We start from the raw sequence: 25,755 nt of genomic DNA, 5'->3' as shown, positions 1-25,755 counted from the left end.
CAATGGGGACTAATAATTAACACGGAAAAAACTTACGATTATACCTTTTTGTCGTACAGAAACCAAGATAAGTAATACATTCAAATGTGGTGAGGACATAATACAAGTAACAGATCAATATAAATATCTGGGCGTAATATTTCATAAAAATGGTAATTTTGATTTAACGCAAGATCATTTGAATAAGCAAGGTAACAAAGCAGCGTATTATCTTCGTAAAGCATTTATAAATGAAAATGTTCAGACAGAAACTATACTACATCTATTTGACATGTTAGTACATCCAATTTTAACATATGGAGCTGAGGTTTGGTTTCCATATAATTTTACTAACAAGAAAGATATCTCAAATCTTCATTCAGTTTTTGAGAATTGCTTATCAAATAAATGTCGAAGTGAATCTACACATATAAAATTTTGTAGATTTATTTTAGGAGTACACAAGAAAGCAATGTGGCTTCCAGTTTTAGGAGAGTTGGGAAGATTTCCACTAAGTATAAAGATGATATCACAAGTCATAGGATTTTGGGGACATATCTTAGATTCAAATCAACAGTCTTTATTACATCATTTATACAGTTTGATGATATCTAGCTCTAAAACAAGTCCATGGTTGCAATTTATTAAACAATTATTATCACTTGTAGGATTTGAGCATGTTTGGAAAAACCAATTTACATTTAATGCTAATAAATTACAATTTGCTATACAACAAAAAATTATGAATGAATACGTTTTATTTTGGAAAAACAAAAAATCTGAAAAATGTTCAAGACTTGAGTTTTATTCACTAATTACAGAACGATACACAATACAAGCCTATTTAATTTATATTTCAAATATAAATCATAGAAAAGCTCTAGCAAAATTAAGAACAAGCACACATTCTTTAAAAATTGAGACTGGGCGTCATAGAGGAATATTGCGAGAGAATCGCCTCTGTAATACATGTAATGTAATTGAAGATGAGCTACATTTTCTAGACAATTGCAAGAAATTTAACAATATTAGAAAAAAGTTAGTAGAAGAAGAAGTATCAAACTGTAACTTAAGGAAACCAAGCGATCTGTTATTTAAAAAAGACGAAAAAATTCAAAAATTGCTTGGAGCCTTTGTTTTTAATTGTTTCAATATTGAATGAAATAATTTGTACATTATTTATCCATTCAGTTATTGTACAACTTGTGTCAATATCCTTAAGGGTTGATGACAATAAATTCTATTCTATTCTATTCTATTCTATTCTATTCACACAAACTGACACGCAGCGAATTGGGCCGACTGTGGCACCGAATGAAATATGTAAATTGACACACCTTTACCTGCCCTTTCTCTTTGAATAGAAGCAGTATTTTACGGACTGCTAATTGAATCTTCATGTTTCTTACCGTATGGGTCACTCAGGATTTATGTAAAAGGATTAGCATTTTTTTGGTCGTCATGTTGTGTGTTTTTTTCTCCACCCCAGCCAGGCAAAAGTCATGTCGTTGTGACATGAAATGATGTCCTACTCTACAAAATGACTGCACGTGTACGAGAACATATATGGTATTGGGGTAAACGAAAAACCTTACTTTACATCTTTCTATCACGTACACATACAAACATTGCACACAAACGCGCACATACGGACTTACAAGCACATATAAACATACGCACTACTTATTGAAAACACAGGATTTTGATAAGCTATTAGGCATGTCTGCAAAGCATTACTGTAACAGCAGCTGAAGAAAAATCCTTGTTTTTATTCAATTCACTTATTTATCTTATTCTCCCCTGCAGGAAGCCTTCCCGTGTTATCAATATCTCAGTGGGAGATGCTCGTAGGCTTAAACATGCACGGATGGTTTTTTAACTGACACACACTTACATACACACACAAAAACACTTACACGCATGAATAAACACACACACGCACACATACCAGGGCATATACACGCGCACCTAAGCGTACACACGCGCACTCGCTCACACACACATACGCCCGCACACACTCAATGGGAGGCTAGCTATAACATGCAAGGATGGAATTTTGACAGGCTTTTGGTAGCAGACTGTATCTGCCCTCTGCGTGTGAGTGTATGTGTGTGTGTGTGTGTGACAGGCTTTTGGTACCAGACTATATCTGCCCTCTGCGTGTGAGTGTATGTGTATGTGTATGTGTATATCTGTGTGTGTATCTGTGTGTGTGTAGTAAAGACTGTGTCTATGACACGACAGGAAAGATAAGGTAATAGCACGAGAAATATACCAGACTTTTTGATCTTTATTCAAGCATTGTATACAAAAGCCAAACGGTCAAAACTGATGTTGCTGATACTGACAGTGAGGAAGAAAACGTGATGGAAAAGACGCAGCAAATGGAGGAGGGGTGTGAGTATTTAAAAAGGTGGTTAATAGATAATTTCTAACATTTGAAGCAAATAATGATCCCATGTTAAGAAAACATTCAGCTTAAATTTTAAACAACAATAGCCCCACACACATAGCCACACACACGCACGCACGCACGCACACACACACACACACACACACACACACGCACATACACACACAAACACACACACACACACACACATTTGTAAATGGGTGCGGAGAAAGCATTCAGGTACCAGTTTAAGCCAGAGTTTTGTAAAAAGAAAAAAAAAGCACAATTGTTCTTGCATTAAAGGCACAGTAAGCCTCCTGTAAACCAGCACAGATACTGTCAGGCTTTTACCCACAGTACAAACACCCTTCCATTTAAACGCTCACCAAACGGGAACATCCTAGGTGCCCTCCGTAAAGAGCGAGCAATTTTCTTCCCCCTTTCCTAGCCCAGGTGGTGGGTTCAAGTGCTAGTCTTTCGGATGAGACGAAAAACCGAGGTCCCTTCGTGTACACTACATTGGGGGTGTGCACGTTAAAGATCCCACGATTGACAAAAGGGTCTTTCCTGGCAAAATTGTATAGGCATAGATAAAAAAAAAATGTCCACCAAATACCCGTGTGACTTGGAATAATAGGCCGTGAAAAGTAAATATTCGCCGTAATGGCTTGAGATTTACTTGCCGATGTGAATGCGTGATATATTGTGTAAAACATTCCATCTCACACGGCAGAAATTAATATGTAAAGCGCTTAGAGAACGTCAAGCGCTATATAAATCTCCCAAATAAATAAATAAATAATATTACCTTAACCAAGCATTTGTAAGTTCTTAAGTCAAGTGAAGCTCCTTGCGTTTGGGTAAATTTAGGCTAAGCACAAGTATGTTATGCTAATAGAATTAGGTTCTCTGATTATACTTCAGAAGATATCACATGTCTTTTAGGTTAAGTCTAAGTCGTCAAGAACATGCCACGTTCTGGCAATTTCAGATAAACATGCCCTTCATTCCTGGTCATACTTCATCTAATTTTATTCTTCCCCCGCGTCTTGCCATCTGTAAATTACAAGGGGTGTTTATTCATGTTATTCACCCGGAAATCGAACGTTATTCACCAAGTAACCATCCGAAATCATCGATAGCTCATGGGGTTTCAGTTATGGCTTATGGGAACAACTTTCCTGCGATTCAAAAGTACACAACTTTTACCTGCTGATAAACTACATCTCTGGTTTGGAAAACCCACGCATGACGCATTTAGCATAGCAGCTATACGCCTGAATACATGCAAATCAATATATAATCCATGAGTGTGGTTGTTTTATGAATCGAAATGAACCTCCTTCAACACAGTATTGCAAGCATGCTATGGTACCAAGTTATGTCGCTCTCATACTTTGTGACTTTGACAATGCAGAGTTATTATCTGTTTTCCCCAAATGAAAATCTATCGATACACAACGAATGGATACACACCTAATTACATTTAAAAAGAAGCGGTTTCACACACGGTTTTGCTTCAGAAAACCGACATTCCTGCAGTACACAAGGAAAAGGTGAAAACACGTCATCCGTAATTCTTTCCTGACTGTACATTCTGGTACCGATGACAAATGATGAAAGTATTTCCCTTTAACAGCACAGTAAATTTAACACAACAGAACAACAATACATGTTAAATCTAAGAAAATAAAGCAATGTTATACAATATATGACGTTGGAACACAAGGAAAGGGTGTACATTCCATCTGCTACTCTCACTGACTAAAGACAGTTTTGATACAGATACCACAACATGAAAAGAGCACAAATTGATCAGATTTTGTCTTTACCACCACAGCAGAATAACAGTGTAAAAGTGTGCTTGATTTTATTCCAAACGCGAGTAACAGATGTGAAATGTTAACATAATATAATTATTAAAAAAAACTATACAGCCGCGTGTCTAACACTCATCTGCGTTGATAGGCTGACGGAGAAATTAGGATTTGACCAACTGTAAAAAAAAAAACCCACGGCTTTTTGGTATTAAAAATAGAACAGCTGACCAAAGGTGGCTGATCCGCTTACTTCGACCAACATTTCTAATATTGGTGTTTAACTTTTACTTGATCATACTTATAATCTGTGCATGTCCTGGTCCCCTTCCACTCTCCAACTGTGTATGGGAGGCTAGGTTAAAACGAACTGAACGCTATTGTATTCTTATAGATTTATAGCAATGTCAACAAGAATATTTTTGTTTCTTGTGTTCCTACAACAGTGATGCGTTGGCGTACACATCATTCCTCTTCTTGTATTCTTGCACCGCTCGGTAGATGAACCGATACTGCACCTGCAATAATGAAGAAGTGTGATGAATTACAAGCCAAATGAACTGTTCGTCGTACGATGTTTTTCAAGCAACACTGGCTTTTTAAGAAATTCAGCCTAGGTTATGATTTATGCTGTGCAAAGCTGTTTTTGAATATGAAGTCATCAGAACACTATTTCCAGTCAAAAGGTCATACCAAGCCAACGATCCATCATTAAAAAAAACCAGAATGATACAACATTTATCATAGCTTCTGTATGTAGTAAAACGCGAAATAAACAAAGACAAATGCTTATAATGACTGTCACCTCTGCCTTGGTAATGCTGTACGTATATTGTTATGCCAATCGTGATAACAGATAGATGAGAAGGGCTTGATAAAAAGCATTGATCAACATTATTTTTAGATTGATCTTAATATCTTGCATACATAATAGTTTCGAACCAAGATAGTACTATGTGTGTAGTACCAATTCTATGCATTTTTCTTGTCTCAACTTTCAAGATCCCTTAACTATTCTTTGCAATTCTTTTAACATTTATTGAGTTCACAGTCCATAATAAAGCCCTAATAGAAAAACATATTGTATTGCTACGGCTGACACTGTCACTGTATGCATCAGCAGTCTATGCCTGCTATGTGTTACTCTTGCATTGCATGTGAACAGCATCGTGTTCCTGATTGCGATAGTTTCCTAAATGATTCTGTGAAAATATGTGATTTTGTTCTCTTGATAGTACAAAAAGTAATCGAACAAGTCTAAAGGCTTTGCTTAATTCCAGCTAATTGAAATCTTATGTTATTTACGGAAAGATTGTTTCACTGTTAAAAATAGAAAACGATTGAAGTGAACTGTCCTGGTGAATAGTTCTTAAATGAGTACATAGATTTTGAGATACATATACCACCTTGACACCACTGTTCTTGGATAATGAATAAGACGTAAAGAGAACAGACTCTGGAACCAAACTTCATACTCAAAAGAAATATCTCTATATTGGAAGACACAGTTACTTTGTAATCGAGTGCACTCATATGTTGTTTTTTGTGTGTTGCTCATCCCGCTCATGAAAAGTGTTACATTAACCATTCATACACTCTCCTACCTTGGACATCAAGCACTGTGGTCGGACAATCTGGATGTGTCTGACAGACATGTACGCGTCAATATTCCCTTCGGACGTCATTCGACGGATGACATCACAAATGGCATGGAGCAGTCCACTTTTTGTGGCACCGTCACTGTGTTCCAAATATATAGTTTAACATAATTTAACAAAATGAATCTTAAAGAACAACATGTCTAACATCAATTATAAACATTATCAAACAAACTTTGCCAAAGTTTTGAGATCAGCTTCGAAAACCCCTTTACTTTGTCATTCCAATCTTTTTGGCTAGTACTGATGATTGTTGGTTAGATATTGAGAGGCACATGATTGTTTTTTCCCGAATAATTACCAACCTGTAGATAGCAAGAGTTATACGTGTCGTTTGTGTTGTTTCTGTTACTGTTTAATCACGCATTTTGGTCCTCATGCTTTGGGGCTTATACTCTGTTAAGAGAAAGGTTTGTTGTTGTGTTTTTGCACATGGTTCGACTGAAGCTGAACCAAAAATAAAACTTTTATGTGTGAGACAAAGGACAAATCTTAAGAATAGAAGGCTGACCTGCACTGAAAGAGGATAGGACTTGCAGACAGCACTGTGACCACGAGATGAACAAGGTCCTCAACACTGCCCGGTAGGTCACCCTTCCAGTCACTGTAGTGTAGCAGCTCAACACTCCTTGGACTTGCTTGTCCCTGTGTTGAAGACATTTACTCTGAACTACCTTATTGATCACTAAGATTTGAAAAAAAGAAAGTCAGCAATTACAACAGAAAAACAAAAACTCTACAATAGAATTCGCTTTCATGCCTCAGTGTGGTTGAAAAAAATGATGATTCAATGTATCTTCCTTTAAAGAACACTCTACAAACTCCCCAATCCTCCCGGAACCCGTTATCCTACTTTTCCTGGCTTTCCAGATCTGTGTCTTATACACAGCATTAACAACAGCCCAATGCAGCAACAGCACCAGTTTAAAAGCAAATACCCTTTTACATAGGCACGCAATTGTAGGCACAGATAATACCTGATACTGAAGAGACAGGGTGTACCGCGTGATATGCTTCCTTAGGGTTGATCGTGAATTCAGACGGATTATGAAAGGTCCAAACGAGAGTGGATCGTTCTCTTCACGGGGCCAGTAACAGCTCTTTTCCTGCAATGATGATCAAGCTGTATTTGCACATTTTCTTCATGATAAAGCAACTTGTGATTCCAAAACTGTATCTGTTAGGAAACGCTACCGTTGCTGAGCTTTGGTTCAGTTTTGTGTGTTGCATGTGGTTGACTTATTTGTACTTTGTGGGAAAGTACCGATATTATATTTTGTAAACACAATATTTATGCTTGGACGAGAATGCAGGTGAACTTTCTAGTCCTGTCAAAACAAGTTGTTTACCATGCTGATTTAGTGTGAGTTCGTGGCGTTCGATCGGATTAAGGGCGTCGGCACCTTTTGATGTACGTCACAGAGAACGTCACCATTCTAGTCCATGGGCGGTTCGCATATAATGTAGTTGTATCATGTTCGGTCTGGAATATTCTCGAGATTGAGTATTTACTATATATGCCAGCGCGATTTGTATGTAAAAAAGCTTCTATTTGAGTTCTGCTACGTTGTGCAGTTGTATGTATTGAATGCTGAATAAATCCTCGAACTCAATTTGACGAGTTGTTTTCTGTTGCTGCGAAGACGGGCGACGTAGAATAAAAGAACACAACTATACGACGTTTGAGAACTTGTGGCAATCTCAAGTGTCGTGTAACAATTGGGGGCCAAGCCAAGGATCTACGTTTAACGCCAAGGGTTTTCCAGCAACAAGGACTAGCGTCAAGACAGTCACAGGAGGTAGCCATCAATCGGGTGTATCCTGAGGGATCAGTATTGAGACTACAGAACCGTGGATTCGGTGTGACTGGTGAAGAGTTTGGTAATCGCCGCAGCTCGGTACGGTGAGCGACGCCGGAGTGTATCGGGATTACAGAGGTTAGCTGCCGTTTGGACGAGACGGACTTCGTCGCGGAGCTAGTGCATTAATACTACGAAATACGACTGGGGTACGTCGTGTAAGTATCGTGAGCAGAGTGCGCCGTCACGTTAGACGAGGAGGGTGGCAGCCTGCGTCTACGAAGGTGAACAGCGACGAGAGAAGCATCGGAGGTGCAGTAGAGACTGTGTTCTTTTAGAAGACTACATTCGTCTACGTTCGTGGCTGTGAAAGAATACAGACGAACGCACCGGAAAAGACCAGAATGGCTGAGTTCTGGGGAAAAGGAATTGAACTGGGACTAAAAGACAAGCGCAGCGTGAGCGAGAAGAAAAAGAAAGACAAGCGCAGCGTGAGCGTGAAGAAAGACAAGCGCAGCGTGAAGATAAAGAAAGACAAGCGCAGCGTGAGCGTGAAGAAAGAGAAGCACAGCGTGAAGAAAGACAAGCGCAGCGTGAAGAAAAGCAAATGGAGCTGAAACGCTTAGAGCTCCAGATAAAAATGGAGATGAAGCGCTTAGAGCTTCAGACAAAAATGGTGCGTGTTCAAAATCAGCACGAGGCACCACGCCAAAGAGATAACCAGCAGCAAATGCTACACAGGGCACCGAAACTTCCAGCATTCGCTGACGGGAAGGACCAGATCGACTGCTACCTTGCAAGATTCGAGAGGTTCGCTGAGAGTGCTAGATGGCAGCGCGACGACTGGGCGATTCAACTCAGCGCACATTTGACTGGGGCGGCACTTGAGGTCTACACTAGACTCTCAAATGATGACGCCAGAGACTATGATGTACTGAAGGAAGCTCTGTTGCGTTGCTACAACTTCACTGAAAGGGGCTACCGTCAACGCTTCCGCGAATGCCAGCCATTGTCTGGAGAGACACCGAGCCAGTTTGTGGAGCGCCTGTCGTCATACCTGCAGAAGTGGGTGGAGTTATCAGGTGAAGAGCAGTCATACGAGAGTCTGCGGGACTTGATCGTGAAGGAGCAGTTCCTTAATGCCTGCCCGAAGGACCTGGCGACCCGCTTGGAAGAGCAAAAACTGCGGGGTTTGAAGGACATTACTGATGCTGCTGAGCGTTATCTCATTGCTCATGGAAGGACCCTGGGGACGTCAAAGTCATCGAAACCTTTCCAGAAGAGCGGGAACCAGGGAAACCAACCTGCCAAGGGACAAACTGAGTCCGCACCATCATCCAATGAAGGGCAGAACATAACGTGTTTCCTTTGCAATGCCAAGGGCCACCGAGTCGCCAACTGTCCCCAAAAGAAAAATAACGGACATGTCAATGACAAAGCGCAAGAACATCGACGGAGATATTACGACAACAAGAGGCAAATGAGTGGCTCGAACCAACAAGTATGTGCGAGCAGCGTCATACTCCCAAGGGCTGCCGAGCAAGTGGATACACCATCGGACGTGGAAGAATGTCTATCTGATGGCCAGCTTCTACTCGCCAATGGCAAGTCAATCTCTGTCGTCGCCAGCGCAGCTGTGTCAGTGTCGAACATGCCCGTGTCGAAGGGATTTGTTGAGAAGCAGGAAGTGACTGTTCTCAGAGATTCGGGCTGCAATGGGGTCATCGTCAAAGAGGATCTGGTGCCAACAGAGAAGTTCACTGGTGACTTCAAGTGGACGCTCATGGCTGACAGCAAATGCGTGAAGGCACCAGTGGTAAAAATCCAGATTGATACTCCATACTTCACCGGAGAAGTTGAGGCCGTCTGCCTGAAGAAGCCCTTGTACGATCTACTAATTGGGAACATTGGGGGTGCGAGACGTCCTGATGACCCTGATTTCGAATGGAGAATGGGCTCAGCTCAGCCTGCTGCTGAGGAGGAAGACCCACTGCCATTCGCGAATGAAGATATCAGCGAACTGTTACGAGATGACAGAGCAACTGTGCATCGCCGCGACCAGCCGCAGGTTGTAAGCGCTGTGACGACCAGAGCCCAGGCGAAGAAGGACAAAACAACTACGCCACTCAGGGTCACCAACAGTTCTGCAACTGCTGTCGTGGACAGGAATCGGCTGATTCAGCTACAGGAAGCTGTTTCGACTTTAACAACGTACAGGAGTCGTCCTGTCAAGGAGATGACTAAGGGCGAAGGCACTGTGCACTTTGAAGTAAAGGCCAAGATCCTGTACAGAGTGTTCCAGCACCCGAGAGTCAACGGTGGGAAGCCATTACGTCAAGTTCTGGTGCCTCAACCACTTAGGCGCCAGGTGATGGAGGTGGCCCACGACTCTATTATGGGAGGTCACCTGGGTGTCAAGAAGACATCGGACAGAATCCAGGCTGCGTTTTACTGGCCAGGACTGCATGCAGATGTGACTCGATTCTGCCGATCGTGCGATATTTGCCAGAAAACCATACCTCAAGGAAGGGTCCCGAAAGTGCCGTTGCAGAAGATGCCTTTGATCGACCGACCTTTCAAGAGGGTGGCCATTGACCTCATCGGCGAGATCAAACCGCCAAGTGAAGAGGGTCATCGTTGGGTACTGACCCTGGTAGACTATGCAACCAGGTACCCAGAAGCCGTGCCTCTGAAGAAAATTGACACCGAGACTGTTGCCGAGGCACTTGTGGACATTTTCAGCAGAATTGGGGTTCCTGAAGAGATCCTCACAGACCTGGGGACACAGTTTGTTTCTGAATGCATGGAAGAGGTCAACAGGCTGCTGAGCATTCGTCACTTGACTACGACACCCTATCACCCGATGTGCAATGGGCTGGTCGAAAAATTCAATGCGACGCTGAAGTCCACGCTGAAGAAACTATGCAGTGAGCAGCCAAGGCAGTGGCATCGCTACATCAATGCCTTGCTGTTTGCATACAGGGAGGTGCCACAAGAGTCCACTGGATTCTCCCCGTTCGAGCTGATGTACGGGCGGACCGTGAGAGGCCCGATGCAAATACTAAAGGAATTGTGGACGAAAGATGTGGACACACCTGAAGTGAAGAACAGTTACCAGTACGTGTTTGAGTTGCGAGAGAAACTGGAGGAGACTCTCGAGATTGCTAGAGAAAACTTGAGAAAGTCTCAGGATAGTGGAAAGCACTACTACGACCGCAAAGCCGTAAACAGGAAGTTTACACCAGGTAACAAAGTGCTGATACTGCTTCCCACTGATCACAACAAACTACTGATGCAGTGGAAAGGCCCATACGAGGTTGAGGCCGTGGTAGGGATCAACGACTACAAGGTGAATGTCGGCAAGAAGTCCAAGATCTACCACGCTAACCTCCTGAAACTGTATGTGGAGAGACCTCCGGAAGCAGTACAGGTCGCAGCAAGTGTGGAAGAACCAGCCGAACTAGACGAGTTCGACGGCGAGGAACTACTGGAGTTGGGAGACCTCCACAAGAAAGAGGGATTGGATGACGTCAAGCTAGGACCTGACCTGACAGAAGATCAGCAGAAGGAGCTGCATGATTTTATGGGCGACTTCACCCATAGGTTCTCTGATGTTCCAGGCTCTACGTCCTTGGTCGAACATGAAGTCCACCTCACATCTGACGTTCCTGTTCGGTCAAAACCATACCCTATCCCGTTTCAGGCTCGGGAATCCTTGAAGAAGGACATCGACAACATGTTGAAGATGGGGGTCATCCGTGAGTCATCATCCCCTTACTCATCTCCCGTTGTTGTTGTCAAGAAGAAAGACGGCACAAACAGGGTATGCATTGACTTCAGGAAAGTGAATAAGATCACCGTGTTTGACCCTGAACCAATGCCGACGGCGGCTGATCTGTTCCGACGGTTGACTGGCAGTAAGATCTTCTCAAAGATCGATCTCAGCAAGGGATATTGGCAAATTCCTGTGCGCGAAGAGGACATACCAAAGACCGCCTTTGCAACTCCAGACGGAACGTATGAGTGCCTGCGGATGCCTTTTGGCATGGTGAACAGTGGTGCTACCCTTACGAGGGGAATGCGAAAAATGCTCAAAGGAATGAAGAATGTTGTGTACTACTGGGATGATCTGCTAGTCCACACGGAGACCTTTGCGGAGCATCTGGAGACTTTGAGGGAACTGTTTTCCCGCCTGACAAAAGCTAATCTGACCGTGAGACCCAGCAAGTGCATTTTGGGGACCGACAACGTTGACTTCATAGGTCATTCACTGAAGGAAGGTCAAAAGGGGCTTTTGTTGGAAAACGTCACCAAGATCCTCAATGCGCCACGTCCTGAAACCAAGAAGCAGGTGCGATCCTTCCTTGGATTGGCTGGGAACTACAGAGAGTTCATTCCAAACTTCGCCGCCATAACGGCGCCTTTGTCGGACATGACCCGGAAAGGATGCCCCAACCGAATACTCTGGGGACCAGCTCAGGAGAAGGCATACCAGACCGTGCGCGACCTGATGTCACGAGACCCGGTGCTACGCCTTCCTGATACTGCCAAAGAGTTCATCTTGCGTACAGACGCATCGGACGAAGGGATCGGCGCCATGCTGATGCAAGAACATGGAGGTAAACCGTTTCCGGTCAGCTATGCCAGCAAGAAGCTGTCAGGAGCCGAGAAGAACTACTCGACCATGGAGAAAGAGTGTTTAGCCATCGTGTGGGGAATCAAGAAATTTGAACTCTACCTCCAAGGGGTGAAATTCGTGCTTCAGACTGATCACAAACCCCTCACCTACCTGAACTCTGCGAAGTTTGTGAATAATCGTATCATGAGGTGGGTGATGTACTTGCAGAACTTTGATATGCGAGTGGAATCGATCAAAGGTTCAGACAATGTTGGAGCAGATTTTCTCAGCCGAGTATGTGAGTAAAACTGTGTTCATTCTCCAACAGACTAATGTACATACCTGGATTTCAATCTGTTATGTATACATAATATGTGTACAGGTAGCGTTTCAATGATTGAAAGAAATTAGGTAAATTTCTTCTGGTGTTGGGGGTAATGTTAGGAAACGCTACCGTTGCTGAGCTTTGGTTCAGTTTTGTGTGTTGCATGTGGTTGACTTATTTGTACTTTGTGGGAAAGTACCGATATTATATTTTGTAAACACAATATTTATGCTTGGACGAGAATGCAGGTGAACTTTCTAGTCCTGTCAAAACAAGTTGTTTACCATGCTGATTTAGTGTGAGTTCGTGGCGTTCGATCGGATTAAGGGCGTCGGCACCTTTTGATGTACGTCACAGAGAACGTCACCATTCTAGTCCATGGGCGGTTCGCATATAATGTAGTTGTATCATGTTCGGTCTGGAATATTCTCGAGATTGAGTATTTACTATATATGCCAGCGCGATTTGTATGTAAAAAAGCTTCTATTTGAGTTCTGCTACGTTGTGCAGTTGTATGTATTGAATGCTGAATAAATCCTCGAACTCAATTTGACGAGTTGTTTTCTGTTGCTGCGAAGACGGGCGACGTAGAATAAAAGAACACAACTATACGACGTTTGAGAACTTGTGGCAATCTCAAGTGTCGTGTAACAGTATCACTATCTTAAATCGGTATTAACAACCCTGTTAAAAAGCAGAACACATCTCCAGAACAAATTATATGAAGAGACACACTTCGGCTGCATGTTTCTCACATGAATCCACAAAACAAAGTTAAGGAACGTTTAAATAAGACAAAACAACGCCTACTCAACTAAGTTCCTTTGTTTTTGGTTCATATGTTCAAGATGACTGTTTGAAAAAATCGCACACATGATAGATCAGTATCAACAATAATTATGGTACTGCAATCAGAGGGTCACAAAAGTGATATAATGTTATAGCAATACATGATCAGACTTACCATATATGTATAACCTCTCTGTATAGATTGATTGATTGAGACACAGAAAGACATAATGCTGCCATGGAACACAGCTAAAACTAAAGATCCGAAAGTTCCTTCAAGAAAACTAAAATGAAATCCAAAGAGTCAGCATGGATTTGTACCTCGGGCTGGACGATTTCAGACCCCAGTGAGACAATCAGACTGGTGTGACTTCCGGCCACAAGACGCCACAAGTCAACCATGGTATCTCTGAGAGGAAGCTGTGTCAAGATGCTACCCTGCTGCTCTGTGAAGGTCTGAAATTGTAAGTGAATCTTTGAATGTCCCGTTGTTGGTGTTGACATTGAGAAAATACCCATGGATTTACTTTTAACTAAGGCAAAATAAAGTCAGATAGCATTTGTGTGACGACAGCTACCACAGATAAGGACTTCAAAATAAACCTTCAGCAAGAGTCGTTAATGCAGGCAATATGTAAAGTACTGGTATTACACAACATAATATAATTTAAAAAAGTGTGATCCACACATAGTTTTTTTGCCAAAGATATATTTGTATTGGAAGTGTTAAGACATTTGATGAATGTATCTTATGATTATCGAGCGCATTTATTTTGATGCTTAAGTTTGATTAGAAAATCACATTTTTTTCTGTAACTAATGTAAGGTTTGTCTCACTGGCATCATGACTGCATTGATGTAATCGCTTCTTTTCTCAGCAGGAATAGTCAGATGCACCAAATATCTGTCATCTGAAAAATAAAAATGTCACATCTCATAATCGCCTAGTGGTAAAATCAACCCACATCTATGACTTCAACATCTCAAAACATACACATGAGTACATGATGGCAAAAGTATTAATTTTTTTCTTAAATCCTCTATATTTGTTTTTGGGAGAATAAATACTGATCTGTGCAGAAGGACGTTCTACACACCCACAGCTTTCACATGTCCAACTAAAGAACATATACTCCGCGACATTTCCTCGTCCAGGAATGGCAGCAAGTAATACATAAATTTATATGAGCTATGTACAAACCTGGCAAGATGTCCAGATATCTGTTCTTGTTGATGTTTTCTTCCTTCTCTGCCTCTGTCTGTCGAGGTTTTTGCATCAGCACCTTCATCTGCTTCAGTTTCTAGTAACCAGCAAAGCACAAAATGAAGACGATGGCGCAGGAAGCAGACATACTTGCAGTAAAATCTCACTTTTTTCTTTTTAATAGCAAAAAGGGCGTCTTTTAAAAGCAATTCAAACGATTTTTTTTGCAATTTCCCCCTTGACTGCAGTATGTATTCTTTTAAAAATGTATTGGTATATTACTTAATTTATTATTTATTCATTTATTTAATAACATTTCTGTTCACTGTTAAATATATTCAATTTGTTTACTTAATTATTCATTTAAGGGTTGCTCTTGCAAAAAACCTGTTAATCTATTGATTTGCTTGCTAATAATTAAATTATATCTCCTTATTTATTTTACTTGAATGTATCTCTTTGTTCTACATAGTCTCGACGGTTCCGCAGAGCTATATCGTTGAAAGGATACTAAAAAACACCAATCTCTTTGTGAAAACAGATCCTACCTTGCACTCGGTATCAATGCGCGAGTTGGAGTGATGTGGATCCACGTGATGTTTAAACATAGAGTCGAAAATTGGGCCCGACAGTCTGGTGTCCTGACTTGTGTAGGCTTCAAGCACTGCTTCGTGCAAAATGTAGTACTGTGACTGTAAAGCAAATCAAAATGCTCAGATTTGAAGAAATGTTTCGGGGATTTCTCCTTCTGTTTTCACAGCTCATCTGTCTCACAAGAAAAGGTTTGCACCAATCGTTTTATCCGTCATTTTGTGCGTGAACTCTATTGACAATAGAAACAATAAGGATACTTGTTTAGTTTGCTTTGTAATCAATCAATCAATGAGGCTTATATCGCGCATATTCCGTGGGTACAGTTCTAGGCGCTCTGCAGTGATGCCGTGTGAGATGAAATTTTATACGGCCAGTAGATTGCAGCCATTTCGGCGCATATTTACCTTTCGCGGCCTATTATTCCAAGTCACACGGGTATAGGTAGACAATTATTAACTGTGCCTAAGCAATTTTGCCAGGAAAGACCCTTTTGTCAATCGTGGGATCTTTAACGTGCACACCCAATGTAGTGTACACGGGGGGGAGGGTTCGGACACCGAAGAGAGTCTGCACACAAAGTTGACTCTGAAATAAATTTCCGCCGAACCTGGGATCGAACTCACGCTGACAGCGGCCAACTGAATACAAATCCAGCGCGCTACCAACTGAGCTATATCCCCGCCCCAATGACACAGAAATATCAGTGACATCTACAACAATGCGGGAAAAACACTTAACAGAGCATGAGCTCTCTTCAGTAATAAACCAAACAAATCGACAGAATAGGACGCCACAGAAACACAAGTTTCACATTTAAACAAGAAAGACAAAAACTGTATATAATACACAACAAAGACGATATTCAGAGATAAAGATAAAATGATGATGCTACATAATTGTACAACCTTTGCCTGGACCATGTTGCAACGATCGTTCCGCATGTCGTTGACCACCTGGCAGAAGTCGATGTGCTGCTGCTGCTGTAGCTGGTCCATCAGAATGTCAAGGCCGATGAACGTTCCTGTTCTGCCCACGCCAGCACTACAAACAAAAGCACTGTTGAAGAGCGGTTTGAGTTTGCCCCCGCCCCCTCTCCCACAAGAAGAATTATGAACACAAACAATCAAAAAAACGAACGTGCAAAGAAAAAATAGAAAACATGCTTTTGTAAGAAATTAACCAAGCAAGACTGCAAACCATTAACCAACCGACACAACTTGTGGAGTATGAAGAACGAGCCCACCTGCAATGTACGAGGAGAGGCGAAGACTGTTGCTGTTGTCTGTGGGATGTCCTGACGGTTCTCCAGAAGTCTACCAGCCCCGTGGTTGTGGGAATCCCGTGATCTGGCCACATGGTGTAGTGGTACTGAGCCACTCGGCGGATTGACCCGTCCTTCAAAGATAAAGAAGTGCCTTGAACATTGTTAGCGACATTTTCATGTGCTAGGTTTTTGCATTTTCATCTACATGTATATAATTCAACTTCTGTTCTTTTTCTGATATCTTCTGGTTGGAGGCTTAACATTTTACTTTATTCGAAGTATCATTGTTTGTGTTGGGTAAGGTGTGGCGGTGAATGGTGTGCATTGCAAAAAGTAAGTCATTGTCAAGTAAGCAACTTGTAAAATATGTTCTGTTGCTCCGAACACATTGAAGCATCATTTATACAGTGTCGTTATATTATTAGCATATGCGATGTTCGTTACTTTAGGAAACTAAAAGTTTTGATTCCTTGCTATCTGTGTTCGTGCAAGGAAATGTAGGGATATCACCGAAGCGACTTTGTTAAATGTAAAATCTTAAAGAAGAAAGATGGATACAATTAAAAGTAAGTTTTAATTTCAAACTTTTTCCACTCTGATCACGAAAATAACGGCGAAACGACAGAACAACCTAGCCGTTTCTTACCTCTGCCATCATGTCGAACGTCCTCATGACGTAATGCGCTCTTTCATGCGACTCCAACCCCGTGACGTCAATGGAGCCATACTTCACTTTCTTTCCAGGAGGAGGCCAATACTGCTCGCACTTTTTCTGTTACACAATACAATACGATACGATACAATACAATACAATACAATACAAGACAGTACAACACAAGACAATACAATGCATTACACAATTGGCAGTATGATTCAGTACAAAATAAAATACAGGCAGTAAAATACAATACGGTACAATAAATATGACGCAACGCAATGCGTGTCAATACTAATTTCCTTTCAACAGAAGCTCAGCTCTAGTATGAATGGAAGAAAGAAACACCGCAATAAGACTGCTTTCACTCGAAACGTTAACTATTAAAAAGCATTGAACAAGGTTTCAGGGTAAATATTAAAGATGTATTTACATGAATGACCCAATTCTCTCTCTCTCTCTCTCTCTCTCTCTCTCTCTCTCTCTCTCTCTCTATATATATATATATATATATATATATATATATATATATATATCCCATGACCTCCCTTCTTTGTCTCTGTTACTTCAGTATGGGTATATATGTTGTATTTTTATAGCTCAATAAATACATCATGGACTCCAAAAAATATATGATAGTGCAGATTCCGATTTGGGCAAAGGACTACTTTCCTCCCGACCTTTGACCTCGCTCGCGCCGAACAATGTGACACATTTGTATGAAGTTCTAAAATCGTATTGCACGGCTCAGAAAACCATATCAGTTGCACGCAAAAATGAATCTCAGAACTGATCTGATGTATGAGATGCAATAAGCAAAAGTTTCTTTCATTATGAAAGCAATGCAGGTCGAAAAAAACGAACATTCAACTTACAAGATAACCAGATGCTAGCGAACCAAAACAAAAACACGAGTACCCTCCCCTTGCATCGTTAGCAGACGACTTTTGAGAATCTGTCGGTAGTGTGTTTTGCCGGTGTGCGCCTTCAGCTATCAAACATCGGCTGTTTCACGTGTTTTGCGAGCAAGTCTACTCTTTTGCCTGGCTCTGCAGTAAGTCCACATATTTTTCCGTAATCCAGTCATATTCCTTCAAAATGCAATCAATCGGCGGTGACAGACGTGTCGGTCGCGTTTTCCTCTCACCCATACCAGTTTAAGTTCATCCATGCAAACACACTCGCAAAACAGTTTATCACGTAGATACATTTCAAATAGGGAGCAAATGGTTAAATCTAAACCTACATATTTGTTCCCTAAGATTTGCTTCTCTGTCAATAAGCCTAATTACACACGTTCGAGAAAAACAACGTGGAATCAATTCTGAATCGAGTAAGCCAAATGGGTCCCAAACCCGTTTCGCCCGTTCTGCCGACCTGAAACGCAAAACAAAAGAATTGTGCGCTTCAACTAAATTAATTTCTATTCGACTTCATTACTTTCTTGCAACTTATGAACCTTTACTTAAAGCTTTTAAATGGTCTGAAAGTAGTGTTACCGCGTACTTATCGATGCACTCATTCGTTTTATTTTTTCAGCGACGGTCACTTAGTTTAAGGTTGCAAAAGGGCTAAGTCTCGCTGGCAACAGTTTTACCCTGCACAGATCGCAACAGTGCCGCTAGTAGTCTACACTTTGTGTTTGATGGTAGAATGGGATATACAGATTACAACACTCGTGGTTTTTTATATGGCTTGTATTTCAGTCAAGACCCAGCGGGAATATCAATCGAGAGACACTCGCCAGAGGCTCGTGTCTCCCGATGATATTCATCCGCTGGGTCTTGACTGAAATACAAGCCATATAAAAAACCACTCGTGTTGTAACCTATACATATATATACAGGTTACAACACGAGTGTTTTTTTATATGGCTTGTATTTCAGTCAAGACCCAGCGGATGAATATCATAGGGATGGATCCACGAGCCTGTGGCGAGTGGATCCCGATGATATTCCCGCTGGGTCTTTACTGAAATACAAGCCATATAAAAAAAACCCACGAGTGTTGTAAGCTGTATATCCGATGCGTACACCAAAGACAACGTGGACCACAACAAAGCACTGTAGTTATCTGTGGTGTGTAAATAGGTGTTCCTCTTCACTACCCCATGCTAAAGCCACGTCGCCGAAGAAATAAAGTGCAAACAAGTGCATCCGTAAATGTGTGTTAAATCTACATTCAAACCACTGTTCGATTTGCTTTTGAATGCATTTTAGTTTCAAGATAGAAAAGAAAGCACACGCAATGAAAGTTTTCATTGAATCAAAGACAGTTTCGATTTAGGTTCTGAGTCCGTCCAAGTTCACAGTGCCAGGCTACGATTGCCAAAACCGGTTTGGTTAACTCGGATCCCAATTATAGTTTAATTTTTGTGTTGGAGTGTAGAATTACGAAAATAAACTAACATTTTACTGAATAACTTTCTTTAGATTTAACCAGTAATTTCATGTACGTGAAATATATCTATGAGTTAATTTGTTTGATCGTGCTTGCGTTAATCAACCCGTACTGGTAGCGTCAATTCTGTCTACAACGATGTAATGGCCGCTCCTTGAAACTGCGTGTTGAATACCGTTTGGGCTGATTTTACTCCATCAGGATGAAATACACGTTTGCTGAGCTCTTGGATACTTTCATATAACCATGAACTTACGTCAGTGTAAAGCAAAACAGTTGGACATGCTCGAAAAATGGATGAAACAGCCTGTGCTGGATGACGAAGCGAACCGGCCAGCGAAAAAGGTACACTCGTAACAGTACTGACGCAGTGCATCTTTGCTTGTTGAACACACAGAGAGACACGAACACACACAGACACCCACCCGTATGCACAAACACACAGACACACGCGCGTACGCGCGAGTGAATTGCTTAGGTGGGATGTCAAATTAAAAAGATCTGAAACAACTTATTTGATTCTGAGCATACATCATGTGTTTACATTTTTAACTTTGCAGAAGTTAGTCTCAGTGTTCTGGCTGCAGATGTAAAGTCTGATCAAGCTTCAAGGTAATCCGGTCAAGCTAGGGTTCTTCCCCTTTGCCTTTGGGTAACACCGACAGTGCCCGTGCCATTGAACGCTCAGAAATAACTTGCACACACACACACACACACACACCTTTTAGGAGGTTGGGGAATCTGTGTTGAATAATGGTAAGCTTACTCTGTCTGCTGTTGATTGTAGCTGTGGAGCTTGCTTGTGTGGAAAAGATATTGATGCTGTATAGTTGGATAGTGGGCCTTTCAAAGAAAAAAGGAATGGAAGTGCTTGCTGCAGACTTCTTGAGTTCTGCACTGAGGTTATTGCACTAGTACTGAGATGGGTGAATCATGATTGAATGTTTGAACCATGTTGTTTGTTTACATGGTTCAATCATTGTTTAATTGAGTGTCTCTGAATTTACCGAAGGTTGCAATGTAGATTTAGAATAAGTGCTGTTGACATTTGTATGAGTGCGTTTTAACTGCAGACGCTGCTCGCTACACAAGGAAAGCTTATTTACCTTGTAATTGTACTGGTTTTGTCTGTCGATCATCGTGCTTCTGTTCAAACTGAACTTTGTGTGTCGCCGGTAAGGTTAGATGAAACTGTGCTTGGAGAACTCGACCCGCTGTGCAGTTAAGAGTTGTATCCACTTCATGTTCAGTCTTGCATAGTGTTGATTCACTTTGTGTCAGTGCAACGTGCCATTTAATTTTTGTTTTGTTAGATCAGCGGTGCATTTTTAGATCAGCGGTGCAGTGTTCGTGGAAGGGAGGTTACTCTAGCTTCACCTCAAATGAACAGCGCGGTTCGTTTGCTGTCACTATCAGTTGATTCTTCGCTTTTGTTCTTTTTTTACTCGACCTGCACCCAAAGTGTAAAGATAAACGCTTTGTTTACTGAATCAACATTCACATGTTGTGTTTTCTTTTGTTTAGCCATGTGAGCAATGCTCTTCATCAATCCACTGAAACATGTTCGGTGAAGGGTCAAGGGTAGGCAGAAGTATAGTTCCTCGGCCAAACCGGAATCGGTACTATATGTTTTTTTGAGCCCATTATGTATTTATTGAAGCCGAAAAATACAACATATATACCCATAGTTGCATTACAGAGACAAAGAAGCAGCTCATGGGATATATATATATATATATATATATTTCTGATGTTTTAGAATTACACGCCCCTGAGGAAGGCCTGGCAACAGGTCGAAAATTTGGCCTGCCACTTGACATTCTTTGTTTGGCTTTTCTTTTCCTTGATTTTGTTATATATATATATATATATATATATATATATATATATATATCTCTTTCTATGGGGTCCTGATTTGGCCTATATGGTCCGCTGGACCCAAAAAGCAACAACTATCAAATCAAATCTCTTTCTATCTCTTACGCGCATACTCAGGTTAGAGAATATCTAAAAGTAAAGATTGAAATACCTTTTTCCCCTCCTTGACGTTTGTCAGCATCACGATGCGAGTCACCTGTTCCTGCCACACCATTTTCCAGAAGTCTCTGACAGTGTTTCTGTTGGGGCCTTGAACAACATTAGAGTACAATGTGTTTAGCTCATGTATAAAACCATTTAACAACAGGCAATTTGTGTCGCAAACTTTAATTATATAAGTATGAGATGCTTGAACACTTATATTTACTGGCCGGGGCTTCATCAACACAAAATGATTCGCGAGAATTCATGCACCTTATAGCACTGTCTCGTAACTAACGCAATAGTCGGACAGAGTTGCGCCCCTGGAACCGCATGACAATCCGCGTAGTTTGACCAGCAGACACAGTAACGTTTCCCTCCACCACTAATCTTCTCTCGTTAAGCCATTTTGGACGTAAACAAAACAACAGGAACTACACGCCGACAGCGCCGCGAGATATGTCAGGGACGGACAACTCTTATCACTTTCGTTTTGAGACAATGATATAGACTCTGCATTTTTGATTGATATAGAATAACATGCTCTGTGTGTAAGGTATTGAACTATGTTGTAATTGTCAATCGTCTCTTCAGCATGTTAATGCTATTCGAGAATGAGGTATTAAATAATAGCAAGAAAAGTCAAACATTTAATCGGGTTCATTAATGACTTTATTTTTTCTACTTATACTTTCTGAACACCCGAAATGTGTGCATGCGTTCGTGCACGTGTGTGTCTGTGTGTGTCTTTACCTTGTGCTGCAATGTACGCTTTTGATGAGTGAAGACCCTGAAAAATTAAGAACAAGCCCTTGCAGCTGAGACTATTCACTGTGGTCTTCATATAACACACACACACACACACACACACACACATACACACACACACACACACACACTGACACAGTCACTCACACACATACATACACACACACACACACACACACACACACACACACACACACACACACACACGCGCGCGCACACACGCTCACTGACACCTTTTACGAAAAAAAATACAATCGTCAGCACAAGGGAAGCTAAAAGTATCTTTGTTAAAAGTATCTGATGCAATGTATAACGTGGGTGCTCGCTCCTGCATTATTGGGACCAAATGCCCCTGGATTGACCCCATGGGTTCTGAGTCCGAGTTCCCAACAAAAGTAAAGCACTAAATGCACACCTACTCGATTTGAGATAACTCTCCGGTATAGTGTCAAGAACAGATCACCGCACATGAGTGCCTGAATAGACACACGTGACGAGAACTGTTGGTCAGGAAGATGTTTTGAAAGTCACTGATCGATATCAACGATGTTCAACATGGCGTCCAACACAAGATAGTTGTTGTTTTTTGGGTCCAGCGGACCATATAGGCCAAATCAGGACCCCGTCCAACACAAGCTACGATCTCCGAAAACATTGTAGCTTCCAACAGAGGATTGGAAGATTGGTTAAAAGACAGACATTCACCGATTTAAAATGACAACGAAATTGCTCCTTGAAGACAGACAAGTCGAGAGTGAGAAGTAACAGTCACAGTACTTAACTTGATCCCGCTTGAATGAAAATCATGCATGCACACCAATGCAATGTGAAACAAATTTCAGTAAGACAACAAAAGCAATTGAGTTTCAACAGGAAAACGTGTAAGTACTCTTTTTCTCACACATTCGCACGATGACGACTTGACTGATTTACTACTCACGGCAACACAGCTGGCATTGATGTAGTCGCTGGAACCTGGGTCTGGATCCCCGTGTAGAACAACGCGTGTGTCATCGTCTGTTGAAAATTATACATTATCACCATTACGAACACACACTGTTTGATGTATAACCACATTTTGAAAGAGTTGACGTTTAAACTCAACAACAACAACAACAACAACAACAACAATAACAACAACAACAACAACAAAAACAACAACAACAACAACAGATGAACGATTAGTAGATAGAGAAACAAAGACGAACACAGACAGCATGTCATCAAGCCAACCAGCAGGAAAGAATACGTGCTGTAAGAAAACAGGGAAAATGAAACACACACACATACACACACACACACACACACACACACACACACACACACACACACACACACACACACATACACGTTCGCTCGCTAAACGTAACTGAAAGTATAATCAAACACCTACATGGTAAGATTGACTTGAACCTGTTCTTGTAGTAGTTTTCATCTTTGGCACCAGTGTCATGGGGTTTGGTCAGTCCCATCGGAAGTGACTGAAACAGCAATCGTGTTCATTATCTATTGATAATAAAGCGTAAACAACAATAGAATTATAATCAGGAACCCGTTGGTGATGATTAAGACTGTACAACTCAGCATATGATTTTGAGTAAAATATATATTTGATTAAAACAGATGTTAACTCAGAGAGACAGACAACGACAGACGTTCAAACAAACGAGTAGAAAGACTAACATGCAGGCTTATACAAAGAAAGACAGGCAGATATATGCACACAACAACCATACATACAAAAGTAACATTTATTGAATTGTTTTGAGTTTAAGCCCATTCTGATAAGCATCGCTCCACGGCTATTGCCAGTTGTCTCTCTGACCGGACGCTACAGTCCTACGCGAATCTATCAAAACAAGAATACAGAGTTATCTCCCATATGTTTTTCGCGAGCAGTGATCTAAATTTGAGATCAGTGTTCGCGAGACGAAAATGATTGCAGATTGGCCGACTTCGACAGTGATCTCCGTTCTGTTCTTCACAGTTATGATAAAGACATCGTTCTAAGGTCAAAACAAGTCGGAATTGTAGGACTGCTGCCGAAAGGAGACCGTAATTTATGGTTTCATCACTGTCAACTGGTTACAGAAAAAATCGTCTGCTCCAGTGAGCGCCGAAACCAAACGGTTGATTATCACGTGACACTTTTGCCGTATTTAGAGTTGTTTGCACAGTAAATACAGCCGCGAAAAATAGCTCGCTTGAAACTGTTTTACATATCAATTCCTTTGTAATTTATAAATTACACGACACCATGAAAAATCATTATCGACGATCGTTAATCTGCTTACATCCATAACACATTACGAAAAGATCTAAAATATGCAAAAAAATCGATTTCCTCGCCAGACAAGGAAAACCAAGGCATCCTGTCAGGGAGAGAATGAGCCGAACTCATTTTGACCTGAGTTCAGGATGAGTTTAAGCCATGGTATGTTGTCATCAGTTCCAAGTTATAAATTGCAATTTTAAAAGTCAAACGTACCATTCACAGTAACTATCATAAACAGTACCTCGAACTCTTGGTCGATGGTTTCACCCCGTAGCTTTTCTAGAAGGGATTCCTGCACTGTGTCGAGCTTGAGATCCGATCCTGCTGACGTCATGTACACGCCATCATTGTAGTACACACGCTCACGCACGTCTGCGTCATACTGCTTCTCTGCCTCCAGATCCACTTCATTGTCTTCCAGCTCAACAACCACATCTTCCTCTTCTATCCGCTCAGTTGTGTCGCCACTAGCAACAGCGTCAATCACCCCTGTTGCCTGTGTGTCGTGAGGATAGGGAGGCTCAGCTGGGTGGATGGAACGTTCTTCGAAAGCTACGTTAACATAAGCGACTCCTTCTGAGTTTGCCGCCGACTTTTTCTTGTTGGTACTCTTTTTCTTTCTTGGTTCTGGCCTGGGTGCTACCACAGGTTTCGTATCAGCTACAACAAAGTTACAAAAACACCGAAATCAACATCTTGCGGAGCTGATCAGCCCCTCTGCTTGTTGGGAATAATATTTTATCTTTATCTTGATGGAAACGTTTGCTGTTGACATGCTGAGAGCCCACTTCAGTAATATTATTGCGAAGATCGAAGCAACCAAGGATTTTTTTAAATTATTATTATACTAGCAGCCCGGGTGTTTCTGCTCTCCCCTCTCTCAGAAACCTCTCGAATCTTATTCCAATGTGGATAAGAAAAATGACAGTGTGAGCTCATACATGTGGATGTATAGGCAAGGCAAGTGTCTATTTGGTTCAACGTGTTCTTCGTGATTTGTTTACCCCTTCTCACACCCACTGTAGTTACCGTCTGATCAAAGCACGCATACCTCATGAGTGAGCGCGTCATACCTTTTTGAACAGGGGAGAGAAATCTGTAAATTCTCGTGATCTTTCACTGAGGCGATCGTTTCGTAAACATTATCCGCGATGATCTGGAAGGCAGGGAGGGGGAGCAGGGGGCAGGGTTAGTGTGTG

General features: G+C 41.5%; 2 protein-coding genes across 5 annotated transcripts in view; both read right to left on the bottom strand.

Annotated features, from left to right (window-relative positions):
* The window catches only part of LOC138964183 (receptor-type tyrosine-protein phosphatase mu-like), a 315,123-nt gene that overhangs the window by 206,762 nt on the left and 82,606 nt on the right, over nt 1-25,755 (bottom strand). The gene's annotated exons all lie outside the window — the stretch shown is intronic.
* The window catches only part of LOC138963662 (receptor-type tyrosine-protein phosphatase epsilon-like), a 28,912-nt gene continuing 7,384 nt past the window's right edge, over nt 4,228-25,755 (bottom strand). The window contains exons 7-22 of the mRNA XM_070335508.1: nt 24,798-25,216; nt 23,675-23,762; nt 23,222-23,298; nt 22,267-22,303; nt 21,524-21,621; nt 17,086-17,211; nt 16,419-16,570; nt 16,081-16,216; nt 15,130-15,273; nt 14,579-14,678; nt 14,215-14,288; nt 13,699-13,833; nt 6,824-6,952; nt 6,358-6,491; nt 5,793-5,928; nt 4,228-4,706 (exon numbers count right to left, since the gene is read on the bottom strand). Of these exons, the coding sequence (XP_070191609.1) occupies nt 4,626-4,706; nt 5,793-5,928; nt 6,358-6,491; nt 6,824-6,952; nt 13,699-13,833; nt 14,215-14,288; nt 14,579-14,678; nt 15,130-15,273; nt 16,081-16,216; nt 16,419-16,570; nt 17,086-17,211; nt 21,524-21,621; nt 22,267-22,303; nt 23,222-23,298; nt 23,675-23,762; nt 24,798-25,216 (2,066 nt within the window). The 3' untranslated portion in view covers nt 4,228-4,625. The remainder of the gene's footprint in view (nt 4,707-5,792; nt 5,929-6,357; nt 6,492-6,823; nt 6,953-13,698; nt 13,834-14,214; nt 14,289-14,578; nt 14,679-15,129; nt 15,274-16,080; nt 16,217-16,418; nt 16,571-17,085; nt 17,212-21,523; nt 21,622-22,266; nt 22,304-23,221; nt 23,299-23,674; nt 23,763-24,797; nt 25,217-25,755) is intronic.

The sequence above is a fragment of the Littorina saxatilis genome, linkage group LG4 (genome assembly GCF_037325665.1).
Source record: "Littorina saxatilis isolate snail1 linkage group LG4, US_GU_Lsax_2.0, whole genome shotgun sequence".
NCBI classification, from domain to species: domain Eukaryota; kingdom Metazoa; phylum Mollusca; class Gastropoda; order Littorinimorpha; family Littorinidae; genus Littorina; species Littorina saxatilis.
Note: the sequence above shows the minus strand (reverse complement) of the source record. Positions and strands in the feature narration are given on the sequence as shown.